The sequence below is a fragment of the Narcine bancroftii genome, chromosome 1, assembly GCF_036971445.1.
Source record: "Narcine bancroftii isolate sNarBan1 chromosome 1, sNarBan1.hap1, whole genome shotgun sequence".
Lineage (NCBI taxonomy): Eukaryota > Metazoa > Chordata > Chondrichthyes > Torpediniformes > Narcinidae > Narcine > Narcine bancroftii.
Window position 1 is genome coordinate 441,956,668 of NC_091469.1, and position 17,832 is coordinate 441,974,499.

Genomic DNA, 17,832 nt, shown 5'->3' on the forward strand with positions numbered 1-17,832 from the left:
CCCTCTCTTACTTTTTCCATTGTCTTCTCCAGTACCTTTTCTCTTGTAGTATATCTTAGGAATTTTACTACAATAGATCTTGGTTTTTGTTGTGGTTGTGGTTTAGAGGCCAATACTCTATGTGCCCTTTCTATTTCCATTTCTTACTGTAGTTCTGGACATCCTAGGGTCTTAGGGATCCAATCTTTTATAAACTCCCTCATATTCTTGCCGCCTTCATCTTCCTTAAGGCCCACTATCTTTATGTTATTTCTTCTGTTATAATTTTCCATTGTATCTATTTTTTGAGCTAGTAGTTCTTGTGTCTCTTTAGTTTTTTTATTAGATTCCTCCAATTTCTTTTTTAAGTCTTCTACCTCCATTTCTGCGGCTACTGCCCGCTCTTCCATCTTGTCCATTTTCTTTCCCATTTCTGTTAAGGTCATCTCCATTTTATTTATTTTCTCTTCTGTGTTGTTTATTCTTTTTCTTAAATCATTAAATTCCTGTGTTTGCCATTCTTTAAATGACTCCATGTATCCTTTAATAAGAGAAAGTACCTTCTTTATCTTGCCTTTCTTTTCTTCTTCTATTTCACTGTACTCTTCCTCTTCTTCTTCTTCTTCCTCTGGGTTGGCCATCTGTTGTTTCTTTGTTGCCCTTTCCTTCTCTTCTTTCTTGTTTCTATTGTCTTTTGTGGTCTCTTCTTGCTGCAGGTGTTCTGCAGCTGTCGTTGCCGGCTGTGGAGATCGACTCCCCAGCTGGTCCCCCCTCCCGTCGGTGTGTTTTTTTTTCATGCGCGGTTGCGCACTTTTACTCGTCTCAGCGAGCCATTTTTGTAGTCCATTATTTACCGACCTGAGGGAGCGGGTTTCTCTCTCCGCAGCGGGCCTCTTCGGACAGGTAAGGCCTTCACCTTTTTCCTCCTTTGTCTTCTCTTCCTCTCTTCTTACCGTTGCTTTCGATTTTTCTTTTTTTGTCGCCATCTTCTTTCCACCTTTATACTCACTTTTCTGTAACTTTTATTTCTGTGCCTTTGTGTTTTCCTTTGTTTTTCCCGACTTTTCTGGAGAGGGCTGGAGTTCACCGTCCGGCCACTACTCCATCACGTGACTCCCTCCTATAAAACATTTAAAGACTTATTAATTCCTCCTCTCCTAGAAGTAATGAACCAGATTGAAGAAACACAAAACATGCCAGATTCATGCAAAACAGCAATAATTACAGTAATACCAAAGACGGGGAAAGATCCACTAAGACCAGCATCATATAGACCAATATCTCTACTCAATATAGATTCTAAGATAATAGCTAAACTATTAGCAAACAGATTGGCCGACTGTGTACCAAAAATAGTAAAACTAGATCAAACTGGATTTTATTAAGAAAAGAAGAACAACGGACAATATCTGTAAGTTCATTAACTTAATCCATGCAGTACAAGGAAACAAGACGCCAACAGTGGCGGTTGCCTTAGATCACACATGTCAAACTCTGGCCCGCAGGCCAAATTTCGCCCGCGATATAATTATATTTGGCCCGCAAGATAATTTCAAAAATGTATTAGAGGTGGCCCGCTGGCCGCCGCGCCAGTATAGCGCATGCACAGCTAATACTATAAATCCCAGAATGCATTGGCATCAGCCCGCTAATTGCCCCTACCTCCTCTGTTTACGTTGCAGGGTCTCACCGTGGACTATGGTTTTGGGGCCTGGCCGGTGTCAGGGGAAGCCAAGGCCGCTTCCCAGTGCCCAGAACCGGAGGCCTCGGGCCTGACCTCGCCAGGACCGTTGCCCACTCCCCCTCCCTGCCGCAGTCGACCCGCGACTCACGGTGACGGGGCCGCTGATCCGCCGAGATGCCGCCCTGCAGCGAGAGCCGATACCCCCGCACTGTCGTTGTCCAACCCGATCGCCCGCAAACCCCGCCCTCCCGCACATAGGCCCGAGTAAGGATTATGAACTTTAATCTCAGGATAAAACGATCTTCCAATAGTTTCATGTCACAGTGATAAATATATTCCTGGTTAAAAATGGTCCTGTACCTGGATACAAGCTCATTAGGCATGAAACTTGAAAAGTTGTAAATCAAAGGATATCTGTACCAATGGAAAAAGGGCATGGCAAATAACCCTGCTAGAGTTCATGCCCACAATCAGTCACCCATTTGATTGTTTCAGGAATCATGTTATTCTCCCACATTCTCAATAGCTCTCAGATTTTACTATTCGACAGCACACTAGCAACATTTGACAAATCCTCTATAGAGAAATATTATTTATTGACTATTTTATTTCTCATTTGTTAATGCTTCTGGAAAGAGTTTATCCAAAACTATTATTAAACATTTATTTTAATAAGAAAAAGTTTAACATTACATATTTTGAAAGAAGAGAAAACATGCAGATGTTGTTGAAAATTTTCAATAAATATTTAGTTCGGCCCTCGACTTAGTCCAAGTTTTTAATTTTGGCCCTCCGTGAATTTGAGTTTGACACCCCTGCCTTAGATGCAGAGAAACCTTTTGACAGAGTACTTATTCAAAGTACTACAGAGGTTCAACCTATCAGAGAAATATATTAACTGGATTAAAGCATTATATAAGGGACCATTGGCGAAGGCGACAATAAATGGATATATATCAAACCAATTTAAATTAAACAGGTCAACAAGGCAGGGATGTCCACTATCTCCCTCACTGTTCGCGTTAGCTATAGAAACCTTGGCAGAACTGATAAGAACAGAAAATAAAATAAGAGGGATAAAAATAAATGAGAACCAGAATTATCAATAAAAGAATTACATAAGAAATTGAAGGAATATGGAGAAGTATCGGGGTACAAGATCAATGCAAATAAAAGTGAAGCGATGCCAATGAATAATGCAGATTTCACAAAGTTTAAGAAAGAATCACCATTTAAATGGCAAACACAAGCAATCCGATACCTAGGTATTAGATTAGATAATAATTTAGGCAATCTATAGAAATTAAATTATCAGCCAAGGATACAATACCTATTTCAATCGTTACCAATTCACCTAACAGAGAAATTCTTCAAGGAGCTAAAGAAAATAATAAGGAAATCGTGGATAGCGCTAGATAAATTAGCAGAATGGTACAAACAAGGGGGCTTACAGCTACCAAACTTTAAGAATTATTATAGAGCAGCACCATTAAGATACCTATCAGATTTTTATCAAACAAGGGAAAAACCAGATTGGACCAGATTAGTGCTAGATAAAATAGGGGAGAAGGTACCTGAACATATACTATATAAGTGGGATGAAAAGCTGGTGCAACATAGGAATTCACCAGTACTGCACCATCTGCTCAACATTTGGAAGAAGATTCACGTAGAAAGGAAAAAAACAAATGATCAACTGCCAAAAATAATAATGACGCAAAATCAACTAAACCCCTTCACAATAGATAACCTTTCCTTTAGAGAATGGGAGAGAAAAGGGATGAAAAGAATAGAAAATTGTTTTTTGGGAAATAAATTATTATCTTTTGAACAAATGAAGTACAAATATGGTATAACTCACGGTACAATGTTTGCATACCACTAACTGAAAACCTACTTGAAGGACAAATTGGGAAGCAGGCTGAGGTTACCAGAAGGAAGCAGTTTTGAATATGTGATTACAGACACAATGATAATTAAAAGATTTATAACAAAAATGTACATCAAACTGCAAGAGAAAGAGAACAAGGAAATAAGCTGTAAACCCAAACAAAAGTAGGAACAAGATGTAAACATAAAGAATGAAACATGGGAAAAGCTTTGCTCTGGAACTATGAGAAATACAATAAACACGAGGTTACGCATGATACAATATAATTGGTTTCACAGGCTATACACCACACCCCAAAAGTTAAATAAATGGGACCCAACAGTATCAGATAGATGTTTTCGCTGTAAGAAGGAAATGGGAACAACAGTACATGCAATTTGGGCATGTGAGAAAGTGGAAAAGTTTTGGGAAGATCGAAATCAGGTATTAAATAAAATCACAAAAAGCAACATACCAAAAAATCCAGAGATCATTCTTCTAAGTAATATAAGAAGTAAATAACTAGGACTCGATTTGGATGGAGCACAAAAAAGATTTATTATGATAGCCTTAGCTGTAGCAAAAAAATGTATTATATCAACCTGGAAATCAGAAGATAGCCTGAGAATACAGCAATGGTGCATAGAAATGAAGAAATCTATTCCATTGGAAAAAATAACATATAATTTAAGAAATAACATCACAGTATTTGAACAAATTTGGGAACCGTACATGGAACACATCAGAGAGGGCGTACTCGGACCTCCACCACCTGAAATGACAAAATGAAAAGAAGACGAAATGAACTGACCCAATGTGTAAAAGTAGATGACACAACTTTCTTGTTTATTTTCATTGTGCGATGACATTGTTTAATGTATGGTATATGTTGAACGTTTAGTGGGTGGGGAGGGGGGGTGGGGAGGGGGGTGGGAAGGGAGAGGGGATAAGGGGAGAAAATGACACTGTATATTCAAGAGGGAAATGTTTATGTGTATTTTGGTCAATATGGTTCATAGTGTGAAAAATAAAAAAAATTTAAAAGAACAAAAAAAAAACAAGAGGATATGAGGGAAAAGATAGGACACTTTGGAATTTATGCCTGGAGTCTAAGGAAATGAAAGGTACCAAATGAGTCTTGTGCATGTGTTTACCAAAAAGATTGACATGGGCAGTGCGAGAAAGGAAAATTTGGGGAATATTCAAGTGTTCAGGGCATTTTTACATCAAGAAAAAGGTGGAATTGGGTCTTTTTAGGGGCATTAAGTTGGATAAGTCCACTGGGCCTGATGGATGATATCCTTGTTTATTGAAAAAACAAGTAAAGAGTGCTGGACTCTTGACATCGAGTGACAGGAGAGGTCCCAGAGGACTGGAGAGAATGGAGGTTGTGTTTTGTAAAAAAAAAAGTTATTTGTGTTTATATATTTTTTTGAAAATGGAAAATGTTGATATGAATATTTATGGGGGGAAAAGCAAAAAATAAAAAATTCCAAAGAAAAAGTGGAAAATAGAAAAATCTGGTACATTTTAGGCCAGTGAGCCCCATGCCTGTAATGAGGGAAATACTGAAAAGGATATACTAAGGGATGCACATTTGGAAAGTCATGGTCAGATCAGGAACAGTCAATGAGGTTTTGTGAGGGGCAGATCATGTCCTACCAATTTTACTAAGTTTTTTGAGGAGATGACGAAGATGTTTGATAAGGGTAAGGCAGTTGGTGTGGTATCATGGACTTTTGACAAGGTCTCTCATGGTAGCTGAATCAAAAGGTTTAGGTGCATAGGATCTATAGTGAGTTGATAATTTGGATACAAAATTGGCTGGCCTATGGAAGACAGAGTGGTGGTGGAACGCTGGAGGCCCATGACCAATGATGCTTAGTCAGTATTTGTGTTGGAACTCGTGTTATTTATGATATTGATAAATGACTTGAATGAAAAGGTGGGAGGGTGGATTAGTAAGTTTGCAGATGAAACAAAGATTTGTGGAGTTGTGGGCAGAGCAGAAGACTATCAAGAATACAACAAAATTATACAGTCGTGTAATGGCCCGCACCTCAGGGCGACACAGGAAATGCCTGTCAAGCACTGCAACCGGCAAAGCATTGTGTGGGCTGAAACGCCCATTTCCATAGGCTGCCGGCAGAATGGATGAAACTGACCAATCACCACTGGTGGATTGCAGGAGGCCTGGGTATCCGAGGTAACCAATTGGCAGCCGCCCGCTCAAGCCACGCCCGAGTGGTGATGTGTCTGAGCTGACTATAAAAGGTAGAGCTGCCACTGAATAAACTCAGTGTCGAATACACTCTACAAGTGTGTACGTATTTCTTCTCCTGCAGATTCAAGCTACAGCCTAAGGGCTCTAACCAAAAGCTATAACCTAGCTGTAGCTGTAGCAACTTCACTGCAGTAGATTAATTACAGATATAGACAGATAAATGGCAGGCGGAATTTAATACTGACAAATATGGTGCTGCACTTTGAGAGGTCAAATATAAAGGGAGTGTATGTTGATGTGCAAAAGGATCCGAGGCCCAGACAGCCTTGAAAGTGGCTGCACAAGAAGACAGGGTGATAAAGAACATATATCGTTGGCTTGGGTGAGGCATTGAGTACAAAGTTAAGGAGGTTGTATTGGAGCTATGTTCAACTTTGGTTAGGTTGCACTTGGCATTCTGTGTGCCATTCTGATAACCTCTTTGCATGTGAAGGCTTTGGCAAAGGTACAGAAGAGATTTAGAACCATAGAACATTACAGCACAGAAACAGGATTCTTCTAGTCTGTGCTGAACCATTTTTTTTTACCGAGTCCCACTGACCTGCACCCAGTCCCTAGCTTTCCATACCTCTCCTATTCATGTATCTGTCCAAATTACCAGAATGTTGCCTAGATTAGACGGTATGAGCTATGGGGAGAGGATGGAAAAACTTAGGTTGTTTTCTTGGTCAATGAGAGTCAGGTGTATAAAATCATGAGAGGCGTTGATAGGATGGACAGTCTGAAACCTTACCCCAAGACAAATGCATTGCTCACTGGAGGACATCTGTTTCAGGTGATGGGGGAAAATCTAAGGGAGATGTGCAGGCCAAATGTTTTACTCAGAAAGTGGTAAGAACTTGGATCAGGCTTCTAGGAGCAGTGGTAGAAGCAGATTCAATGTTAGCATTAAAAAGGATTCCGGGCAGACATATGAAAGGGTTGGAGAGATATCAAGTGCAAGCAGTAGATTTTAAGTTTGATTTGAACATCATATTTGGCACAGACATGTGGGCAGTAGGGCCTGTTCTTGTGGTGATGGAAGGCTGTTATCTTCATTATTTGGTGGTATATAAGCCTTTGGATCTTTCTAAATGATGGCAGTTAGAACTGGGCACAATACTCCAATTGTGTACTTCTTTGCTCACTGACCATGCAATGACAGCAATCATTCATCTACCAATGGCTGATACCCTCATACCCAACCCTGCTGACAATGCTCTCAAAATTGTGTTGAGGAAGAGATTCATCATGCAGATTTTAATCATTGCTACTTGCAGCTGAAATAATTATACACCACATTTTATTACAAATATATTCATGAAAGCAAGTTTGATTCTCGAATATAGATAGGAAGTGAAAGTGTGAGTATGGTGATGCAGAAAAGGAATAGAAATAGGCATCTGGTAGCCATTTTTGGATAGACAGAGAAGGGCAGTGAAGAAATAGTGTAAATGTATATACTAAAAAAAACCTGAGTTGCACTAGAACTCAAATTGTCTTGGCAAGATTATGCAGATGTATCAAAAATGGTGAAATATGGTGGGGGGGGGGAGAGTGTGGTAGGAATGGGGGAGTGGGTGAGCACTGTTTGTTTTGCGGATCGAAATTGGAGAGAGAGAATGAACAAGACAGACAAACGTACATAGAAGTAATTTGTGAGAGTATGATGCAGAAAGGTAATGGGGAAGAGGGAGATGGTGAATACAGAAAGAGTGAGAACTAGGAAAAAGAGCTGAAATATGAGATCTTAATCTTCCATATGCAGGTTATGGGAGAAAAACACTGAAAATATTAGAAGTATTAATGCTATATAGTGACAGACTGTTATTTTTGGCTAGTAGTAATTTTTTTTCTTTGTTTAGCCTCCAGTGCTGAGGTACAGATTATTTGATGTCTGACCCTCATGCTCATGGTTCATATTTTCCTGTCTTTTTCTCTCTGATTCTGTTTTTTTTTAAATCAGATGCCTACGCAGTTTGTGGAATCAGTTCTTGAAGTTCACAGTAAATTTCTTCAACTCATCAGTTCAGTCCTTAATGGAGATCAGCATTTTATGAGTGCACTTGATAAAGTAAGTAGTTAAAAATAGCCTAGAAATTGTGTAATATTTTTATCTTGGAGCATGAATGTAGTAACTAACATGTCTGATTTCTCATTCCTGATAAAGAATGGACATACTTGGGATATTTTAAAATTGGTAAACATTTAAAAGGATCCACTTTAGTTTCTGCTGTCATTTCTTGAATCCCAGAAAAACCCAGCTTTGCTCACTTAGGTTTCTTATATATCTACCACCACTTTGTGGTGACATTCATAAGAACATCAGGCTCCACATCTGCTGACAACACCAGCTCCATCACACTATGAACTCTCTCCAACCCTTCATTGTCTTTAAATTGTTAACCTGTTTGATTGAAATTTAGTACTTTCTGAGCAGCCATTCTCTCCAACTGTTGAGCCATTGTTCTCGGTTCCCAATGTAACCTCAGTTCGCCAATTACTGATTATGATCCTTCCTAGGAATTTTCTAAGGCTGAATTAGAATGCCAGCAACCTTGTATTTCAGGCAGAGTTGAGATTCCAACTCTGGATATAATTTCAAAATCTGCTCTATTTCCAGCAGTTTAACATGAGAACATATAAAATGGAAGTTGCAACCTGCTCCTCCATTCAATGTTTGGGTGTATCATTGACCTCATTTTTATTGTCCTGCTATCTTGCCTTTCTCATGAATGCCAATTTGTATCAAATAAACTTTTTCCACCAAGTCCTTTTCATCAGTTGACTCTTTTAATTGATCTTGTTACAGCAATGCCTTGCTTGTGAAGAAGGCACATCAACTCTTGTACTTTCGAAGAAGGTACAAAGGTTGGAGGTATTGTGGATAGTGTAGAAGGTTGTGGTAGGATTACAAGAAGATATAGACAGGATGCAGAGTTAGGCAACAAAATGGCAGATGGAGTTCAATCTGGAAAAGTATGAAATGATACACTTTGGAAGGTCAAACTTAAAGGTGGAGTATGTGGTGTCTGGCAAGATTCTGAACAGTATGTAGAAACAGAGATTTTGAGGTCCAGGTCCATAGATCCCTTAAGGTTGCTATGCCAGTTGAAAGAAAACATCTGTTATGTGGGCCTTCATTAGCTGGGAGATTGAGTTCAAGAGCCATAAGGCAATGTTGTCGTTCTATAAAACTCTGGTTAGACCACATTTGGAGTATTGTGTTCATTTCTGTTTACCTCATTACAGGAAGGATGTAGATGTTTTGGAGAGGATGCAGAGAAGATTGACCAGGATATTTCCTGGATTGGAGAGCATGTCTCATAAAGCAAGACTGACAGAGCTAGGGCTTTTCTCATTGGAGGGATGCAGGATGACAAATGATTTAATGGAAGAATTTGATAACAGGTACACAATCCTTTATCCGGACATCTAAAATCCGGAAAGCTCCAAAATCCAGCAAGTGGGGAGAGAGATGGCAGTGTGAGTCGGGCAGGCGAGGGGGGAGATCGGCAACACGAGTCGGGCAGGCAAGAGACCGGCTGTGTGAGTTAGGTGGGCGAGTGGGGAGACTGACAGCCTGAGTCAGGTGGGTGAGGAGTGGGGCGGTGAGACGGCAGCACAATTGGAAGGAGGTGGGGGTGGATACGGCAGCCCAATTCGGGTGGGCTTAAATCTGGCTTTCTGAAATCCGGAAAAATCCAAAATTGGAACACACTGTCCCCCAAGGGTTCTGGATAAAGGATAGTGTACCTGTATTAGAGGCTGAAATTAGCTGCCCAGTCAGCACCATTTTAAATTTTATTTTACATTTATACATACAGCATAGTAACAGGCCCTTTCAGCCCACAAGGCAGGGCCGCCCAATTACACCCAATTTACCTACAAACCACCCCCCCCCCCCCAGTACATTTTATTGGGGTGACAATGGCAAATACAGTAAAATCCCCATCATCTGTAATTCAGTTAACTGAAACCCAAGCAATCGGTTTAAAAAAGAAAGCAACAATTAGAATTTTAATAAATAATAGTTTAAAATTGTAAAAGTAAATGTTCACCGAAGCCACACATAACCCCTTGGTGAAGATGGGAGCAAACATTCAGCCAGCAAAACATCCTGGTCATGCCCTGCCCACAGCAGCTGTCAATAAAATGGCATCACCCAGGATGAAGAGCCAACTGATGCTGCTCACCACCGAGGCAACTCTCCCATGGTGTCTTTCTATCCCTGCCCTGTAAGATCTTTATCTTTATTTGTATTAGATATATTAGTAAGGCTTTATCTGTAAACTTGGGAGAGGGCAGGAATACTATTTTTTTATTCAAATTACTTTACATTTTGCATTGTCTTTCAAGCTGTGTATTCTTAATGCAGGTGTGGCATTTTAACAGTGTGTCTCAGTCAACCAGAAAATTCACAAATACGGCACCCGCAATCCCTGTAGGTGCTGGATAATGGGCATTCTACTGTTACAGAGGAAATCTCTTTAAGGAGAGTGGAGGGAGTTTAGGGGAGATGTCAGAGGTATTTTGTACACAGAGAGGGATGGGTGTCTGGAAAGCATTGTCAGGTTGGTGGTGGAGGCTGGTACAGCAGCAACATTCAAAAGTCTCTTTGATTGGCATGTAGATGTAAGAAAAATAAAAAGTAATGGGTGTGAGAGGGGGGGGGGAAATAGATAGTTGTTGATTAGGGTATCAATCACCCCAGTACCCAAGAAGGGTAGTGTAAGCTGCTTCAATGACTATTGCTCAGTAGAAATAACTTCTACTGTGATGAAATGCTTTGAGAGGCTGGTCATGGCCACAATTAACACATCTAAGCAACGATCTGTACCCGCTGCAATTTTCCTATCATCACAATTGCTTCACAGCAATATTGCTGGCTCTCAGTTCTGCATCACCTCGAAAACAGCAATTCATTCTTAATTGACTATAGCTCAGCCTTTAATATAATTTTTCCCTCAGTGCTGATCAAGAAGCTACAATCTCAGCCTCTGTACCCCATTCTGCAAATGGATCCTTGACTTCCTCAGTGGAAGACCGCAGTCAGTACGAATTGGAAACAACGTCTCCTCCTCACTGATTATCAACACAGGCGCACTCCAAGGATGTGTGCTTAGCCCACTGCTCTACTCATTATAAACCGATGACTGTGTGGCCAAACAAATTTGCCAATTACACCACAGTTTTCAACAGAATCACATACGGCAATGAGGAAATGTACAGGAGGGAAATAGGATCAGCTCATTGAAAAGTGTAACAACAACAACCTTGTACTCAACATTAGCAAAACCAAGGAGATGATTGTGGACTTCACAAGGAAGGGGACACGGCCCAGTCCTCATCGAGGGCTCAGTAGTGGAGAGGGTCAAGAACTTCAAATTCCTGGGTATCAACATCTGACCTGGAGCCTCCATGTTGATGCAATCACAAAGAAGGCTTGCTAGTAGCTATACTTTGTGAAGTGTCTGAAGAGATTTGGTATGTCACAGAAGTCTCTTGTAAACTTCTACAGGTGTACCGTGGAGAGCATTCTGGCTGATTGCATCACTGTGTGGTGTGAAGTTGCCAACACTCAGGACAAGAATAAACTCCAGAGGGTTGTATACTCAACGTGCGACATCACAGGCAGCAGACTTCACTCGACTGAGGACATCTACATGAGGCGGTGTCTTAAAAAAGCAGTCTGTAGCCTCAAAAACCCCACAACTCAGGCCATGCCCTCTTCTCTCTGCTACCATTGGGGAAAAGGTACAGGAGCCTAAAGATGAGCACTTCAGGGCAAAGGACAGCTTTTTCCCCACTGCCATCAGATTCCTGAATAATCAATGAAACAAAATCACTGCCTTACTTCTGTGCACTATTATTTTTTTAAGTAATGTTGTAAGATGGTTATAATATGAATTTTACACTGTGATGCTGCCTCAAAACACCAAATTTCATGACTTGTTTATGACAATAAATTCTAATTTTGATTCTATAGGTTGGCACAACACTGTGGGCCAAAGGGACTGTATTTTAATGTTGTACTCCCATCAAACCTCTACGGGTGCACTGTGGAAAGTATACTGACTGGTTGCACCAAAGAATGGTTTATTAATTCAAGTGCCCAAGATCTCAGAAGGCTGCAAAAGAAAGCAAACATAGCTAGATCCATCAGAGGCTCTGCCCTCCCATCCATTGCAGATATCAAGACTTCTGCCTCAAGACCTCATCTCCCTTTTCAGGCAAAAAGTACCTGAAGACCAGAAGCTCTGCATTTCTTTCTAAATGCTCTCAGGCTTTCAAACCTTGCCTTGAAACACTAATTGTGAAATTCTCACATACTACTATTGTAATGGCACTTTTTTTCTCTTGAACGATAGTAACAACATTTATTAACTACCGATCTTTTGTATTTATTATCTATTTTTAATTTAATATGCAGGAATATATATTTTACATTTTAATTTTAGTGATGCAGTACGGTAACAGGCCCTTTTAGCCCACAAGACCATGCCACTCATATACACGAAGTCATGTGCAAACCCTGTATGTCTGAAACTTGGGAGAAAACCAAAGAACCTGGAATAAACACACGCAGTCACAGGGAGAACATACAAACTCCTTACAGACAGTGGCGGATTCAAACCTGAGTCACTCACAGTGTAGTGTCTACTTCTGTAGTTTTTTTTTCCCCCAAGAACTACCTGTTCGGCTGCAGCAATTAAGAATTTCAGTTCATATATACATTGTACAATCTATCTGACAATAAACTCACTATCATTATTAAACAATCAGATGAGTCTGTGCCAAACCATCAGGAGTTCAGGAAAATGAGATGGTGCATTGTCAGAGTTTCATAGCAGTTGCTTAAAGAGCTAACAATGTAATCAAGGAATCATGTGTTGTTGCTTGTTTGTGTTGTATCAAGAATTATTTGGCAACAAGCTTCTTAGATTTACTCTGCAAAGTTCCTCCCACTTTGCTGCAAAATGCCACCCTGAAACTTCAATGATATAAAGCAGGAATTAGTAAAGTACTGGTTACAGAGCTGCAACCAGTTGTTTGAAATTATTTGCCCAGGTATTTGGTACTTGGGTGCTCTCAACTAAAATGTAATATTATAAATAGGAAGGTGGTTTAGAGACCTCTGGTGGTGGAATTTTAGACTAATTTCATGAATTCGTATTTTTTAAAATCCAACATTAAATTCATCTTGGTTGTTGATGTAACAGTTGATTTTTACTATTCATCCTTCTGACAAAATCCAATGGAAAAAAGCAATATTTATAGTTTAATCAATGTTGTTGGGACTACTGGAATTGACAGAATGATGCACTTGAGTATACATTAATTCACAACCATCTCACGATTTTAAGGTATACAGCTGAAATTTGGCTTGGTTGGTTTTGGTGTTTATCAGATTTAATTTTTCTTGATGTGACGAATCCATCAAAGGATAGCAATATTTTTAAATTTTTCTAACCTTTATTGCAATAAAACAGCTGGTCCGGACAGTATACCTGACCGTGTGCTGAGAGTGTGCAGAACAGTTGGCAGAGGTCTTCACAGATATTTTCAATCTGTCCCTGGCCCAGCAAGTTGTTCCCTTGAGCTTCAAGATTGCCACTATCATACCAGTGCTAAAATGTCCCATCTCATTTTTTTTTAAATTTTTTTATTTTTCACACCATAAATCACATTAGCCATGATATACACTATTTCTTTTTCACACATATACAGTGACTTTTTCTCTCCCCCCCCCCTTTCCTCCCAAACCACCCCCCCACCCCCCCACCCCCCCCTCTCATCCATTTTAGGTATACAATCTAGGTTGCATTAAGCCAGTCAGACAATGTTGTCATTCAACAAAATTACACCAGAAATTCTACTGAGTCCATTCTTTTCTTTCCTTCTCCTTCCATCAACTTAGGTAATGTTTGTCCCCGGTAGGTTTTCGCTATTGTATTTAATGTAAGGCTCCTATACTTGTTCGAATATTTCAATATTATTTCTTAACCTATATGTTATTTTTTATAATGGAATACATTTATTCATTTAAATTTGGTAGTTTCTTCCTTTTAATTTGGTTATGTATTCCATTAATATTTAAAGACATATAGTTCAGCGTAGCCCTTTTATATTTTGTTTATCTTCTCTTTCCGTTTTTCCATCATTACCTTTCCTCCTTTTCCATTTCTGTTTTCTTATTTTCAACTCTTTATAAGACAACATTCCTACAACATCCAACATTTTCCTTATTCTCCTATTTCTATCTTATTTATCCCCAATCTCCCCTTCACCTCCTGAGTTGTCCTTTATCCCTTGTCGGACAACCACATCTCCCCTCTCCATTTGGATTTGTGAATCCACTCGCAAGCGTCAACTGATTTTGCAGTGACTGCTATTTCCCCCCACCCCGCCTCCCCCAGAAAAGATTTAACTTTTCATATGTCACAAAGGTCACTCTTTTAATTCCCTCCTTATTCTCTCTATTCCATTACCTTCCCTTATTAATTCTTGTCTATACTATCTATATTTTCCTCTAAGTACAGATACATTCATGTATGCTCATTGTCTCTATTCACTCTTATACCTCTTTACCCGCATACATATCAATCGTGATCATTTTTACTCTCATTACCCGTCTTCATCCCTCAGTCTATTTTTGTCTTTACCCACATACATATCAATCGTGATCATTTTAACTCTCATTACCCGTCTTCCTCCCTCAGTCTATTTTTGTAATTGTTCTGCAAATTTTCGTGCTTCTTCTGGATCCGAGAATAGTCTGTTTTGTTGTCCTGGAATAAATATTTTCAATACCGCTGGATGCTTTAGTATAAATTTATACCCTTTCTTCCATAAAATCGCCTTTGCTGTATTGAACTCTTTTCTCTTCTTTAGGAGTTCAAAACTTATATCTGGATAAATGAAGATTTTTTGCCCTTTATACTCCAGTGGTTTGTTGCCCTCTCTTACTTTTTCCATTGTCTTCTCCAGTACCTTTTCTCTTGTAGTATATCTTAGGAATTTTACTACAATAGATCTTGGTTTTTGTTGTGGTTGTGGTTTAGAGGCCAATACTCTATGTGCCCTTTCTATTTCCAATTCTTGCTGTAGTTCTGGACATCCTAGGGTCTTAGGGATCCACTCTTTTATAAACTCCCTCATATTCTTGCCTTCTTCATCTTCCTTAAGGCCCACTATCTTTATGTTATTTCTTCTGTTATGGTTTTCCATTGTATCTATTTTTTGAGCTAGTAGTTCTTGTGTCTCTTTAGTTTTTTTATTAGATTTCTCCAATTTCTTTTTTAAGTCTTCTACCTCCATTTCTGCTGCTACTGCCCGCTCTTCCATCTTGTCCATTTTTTTTCCCATTTCTGTTAAGGTCATCTCCATTTTATTTATTTTCTCTTCTGTGTTGTTTATTCTTTTTCTTAAATCCTTAAATTCCTGTGTTTGCCATTCTTTAAATGACTCCATGTATCCTTTAATAAGAGCAAGTATATCCTTTACCTTGCCTTTCTTTTCTTCTTCTATTTCACCGTACTCTTCCTCTTCTTCTTCCTCTGGGTTGACCATCTGTTGTTTCTTTGTTGCCCTTTCCTCCTCTTCTTTCTTGTTTCTATTGTCTTCTGTGGTCTCTTCTTGCTGCAGGTGTTCTGCAGCTGTCGTTGCCGGCTGTGGAGATCGACTCCCCAGCTGGTCCCCCCTCCCGTCGGTGTGTTTTTTTTCATGCGCGGTTGCGCACTTTTACTCGGCTCTGCGAGCCATTTTTGTAGTCCATTATTTACCGACCTGAGGGAGCGGGTTTCTCTCTCCGCAGCGGGCCTCTTCGGACAGGTAAGGCCTTCACATTTTTCCTCCTTTGTCTTCTCTTCCTCTCTTCTTACCGTTGCTTTCGATTTTTCTTTTTTTGTCGCCATCTTCTTTCCACCTTTATACTCACTTTTCTGTAACTTTTATTTCTGTGCCTTTGTGTTTTCTCTTGTTTTTCCCGACTTTTCTGGAGAGGGCTGGAGTTCACCGTCCGGCCACTACTCCATCACGTGACTCCTCCTAAAATGTCCCATCTCCACGAGTGAATGAATTTGTCCAGTTGAACTCACCCCCATCATTGCACAGTGCTTTGAGAGACTGGTTCCATCACATTGCCCATCACCGTGGACTCTTATCAATTTGCCTGTTGTGTCAACTGAGAATGCCATTTCCATGGCACTTCACTCTGCCATGACCCATTTGGACAGCTCCAACTCTTATGTTAGAATGCTGTTTGGCATTCAATACTGTGATTCCCTCCAAACTGATTGCCAAACTTTGCCAGCTTGGTATCAGCTCATCCCTCTGCAATTGGACCTTAGACTTTCTGACTAACTTACCCCAATCTGTTAAGGTAGACCATCACTTCTCTTCCATTCTCATCTTGAGCACTGACATGCCCCAGGGCTGTTGGCTGAGCCCTTTCCTGTATTACATTTTCATCTATGACTGCATTCCATAAGCAAGTTTGCAGATGACACCATGGTGGTTGGCTTGATCAGAGGGGATGATGAAACGGCCTTTAGGGATGAGTTCCAGTATCTGGCAGTGTGGTGTGCTGACAATAACTCGGCACTTAACACTCAGAAGACCAAGGAGGTCATTGTGGTCTTCAGGCATGCTGGAAGCTACACTCATGCCTCTATTTATATAAATGGAGTTGTGGTGGAATGAGCATCAAGTTTCATATTCTTAGGTGTTCATATTTTTGATGATCTCCCCTGGTCTCTGAACTCCATCATCCTGATTAAAAAGGTGCAACAACTGAGCATGAAGAATGTACACATCTGTCTCAGGATATTGATCGATTTTTACTGCTGTACCAGTGAGAGTCTTCTTACCTATGGCATTTCAGCATAGAATGGCAATTCAGCAGGTGGTGAAAACTGCCCAGTGGATTATTGTCATCCAATTGCCCACCATTGAGAACATCTATCAGGAACACTGCCTGGGCAAGGCGAAGAGCATCATCAAGGTTGCATCTCTCTTTCCATCCGGTAGGTGCAACAGGAGCCTTGGCTCTCGAACCAGCAGGTTCAAGAAGAAATTTTTTTTTCTAAGACTGTGATCCTGCTGAACCTTAAATCACAGCACTGAATGGTATGGCACTCACATTGTACTGTCAGTACTTTTATAATTGTTTGCTTGCTGAATGCGCTTGTTTTATTTGCATGTACTTATTTGTATATAGCACTATTTTTTAACTTCTGCTTGGATGCTAATTGTATTTCATTGGCTTTGTACTTTAGAATAAAGTTTAATCTAATCTAGATATTAAACTACATTTCAGCACATTTTCAATCGGCACATTAACAATACACCTCCAACGATAGCAGTGTGAATTGGTCTCCTTGCATGATGTTGGCCACCATCAATATCAGTCATACACTATCACATCCAGGAACTCTGTCAACTTGAATTTCACTTTGCATGCTTCAACTGGTTCCACAATGCTAGAATTCTCACTCTCCACTCCCTCTTTAAGACAATCTTGTAACCTACCTCAATGACCAAATGTCTGACCAGAAAAAAAATTTATCCACTGGCAGTCGTTGAGAATGAACTCAATTTGCTTTTGGTTGTTGATGTGAAGGAATATGCTTTTTTCAATGTACTTCCAGTAACAACCTTTTGAGGATGAGAGAAAAATTGTTGTATGCCTCTCCCAAGCAAAGGAATAATTTTTTTCATTGAGTTTTATTGTCAATTCACACAACTTCTTTCTGTGTGCTACTTCTGAAACAATGTCTCCTCCTCACAAACAGTCAATGCAGGCGCACCTCAAGGATATGTGGTGAGCCCTCTGCTCTACTTGTACACCAATGACAGTGTGGCTAGACGCAAATCAAGTGTCATCCACAAATTTGTTGGCAGAATCACAGACAGAAATGAGGAAGCATACTCTCAAATCTTGCACTCAAAGTTAACAAAACTAAGGATCTGATTGAGGACTTCAGGGGGTGGGGGATATTGGATGAACATGAACCATTTCTCATCAAGAGGTCA

At 39.9% G+C, this 17,832-nt stretch overlaps 1 protein-coding gene across 1 annotated transcript in view; it reads left to right on the forward strand.

Moving 5' to 3' along the window:
• Positions 1-17,832, forward strand: part of cul2 (cullin 2) — a 129,945-nt gene that overhangs the window by 64,319 nt on the left and 47,794 nt on the right. Inside the window, exon 11 of the mRNA XM_069914428.1 lies at positions 7,763-7,870. Within this exon, the coding sequence (XP_069770529.1) occupies positions 7,763-7,870 (108 nt within the window). The remainder of the gene's footprint in view (positions 1-7,762; positions 7,871-17,832) is intronic.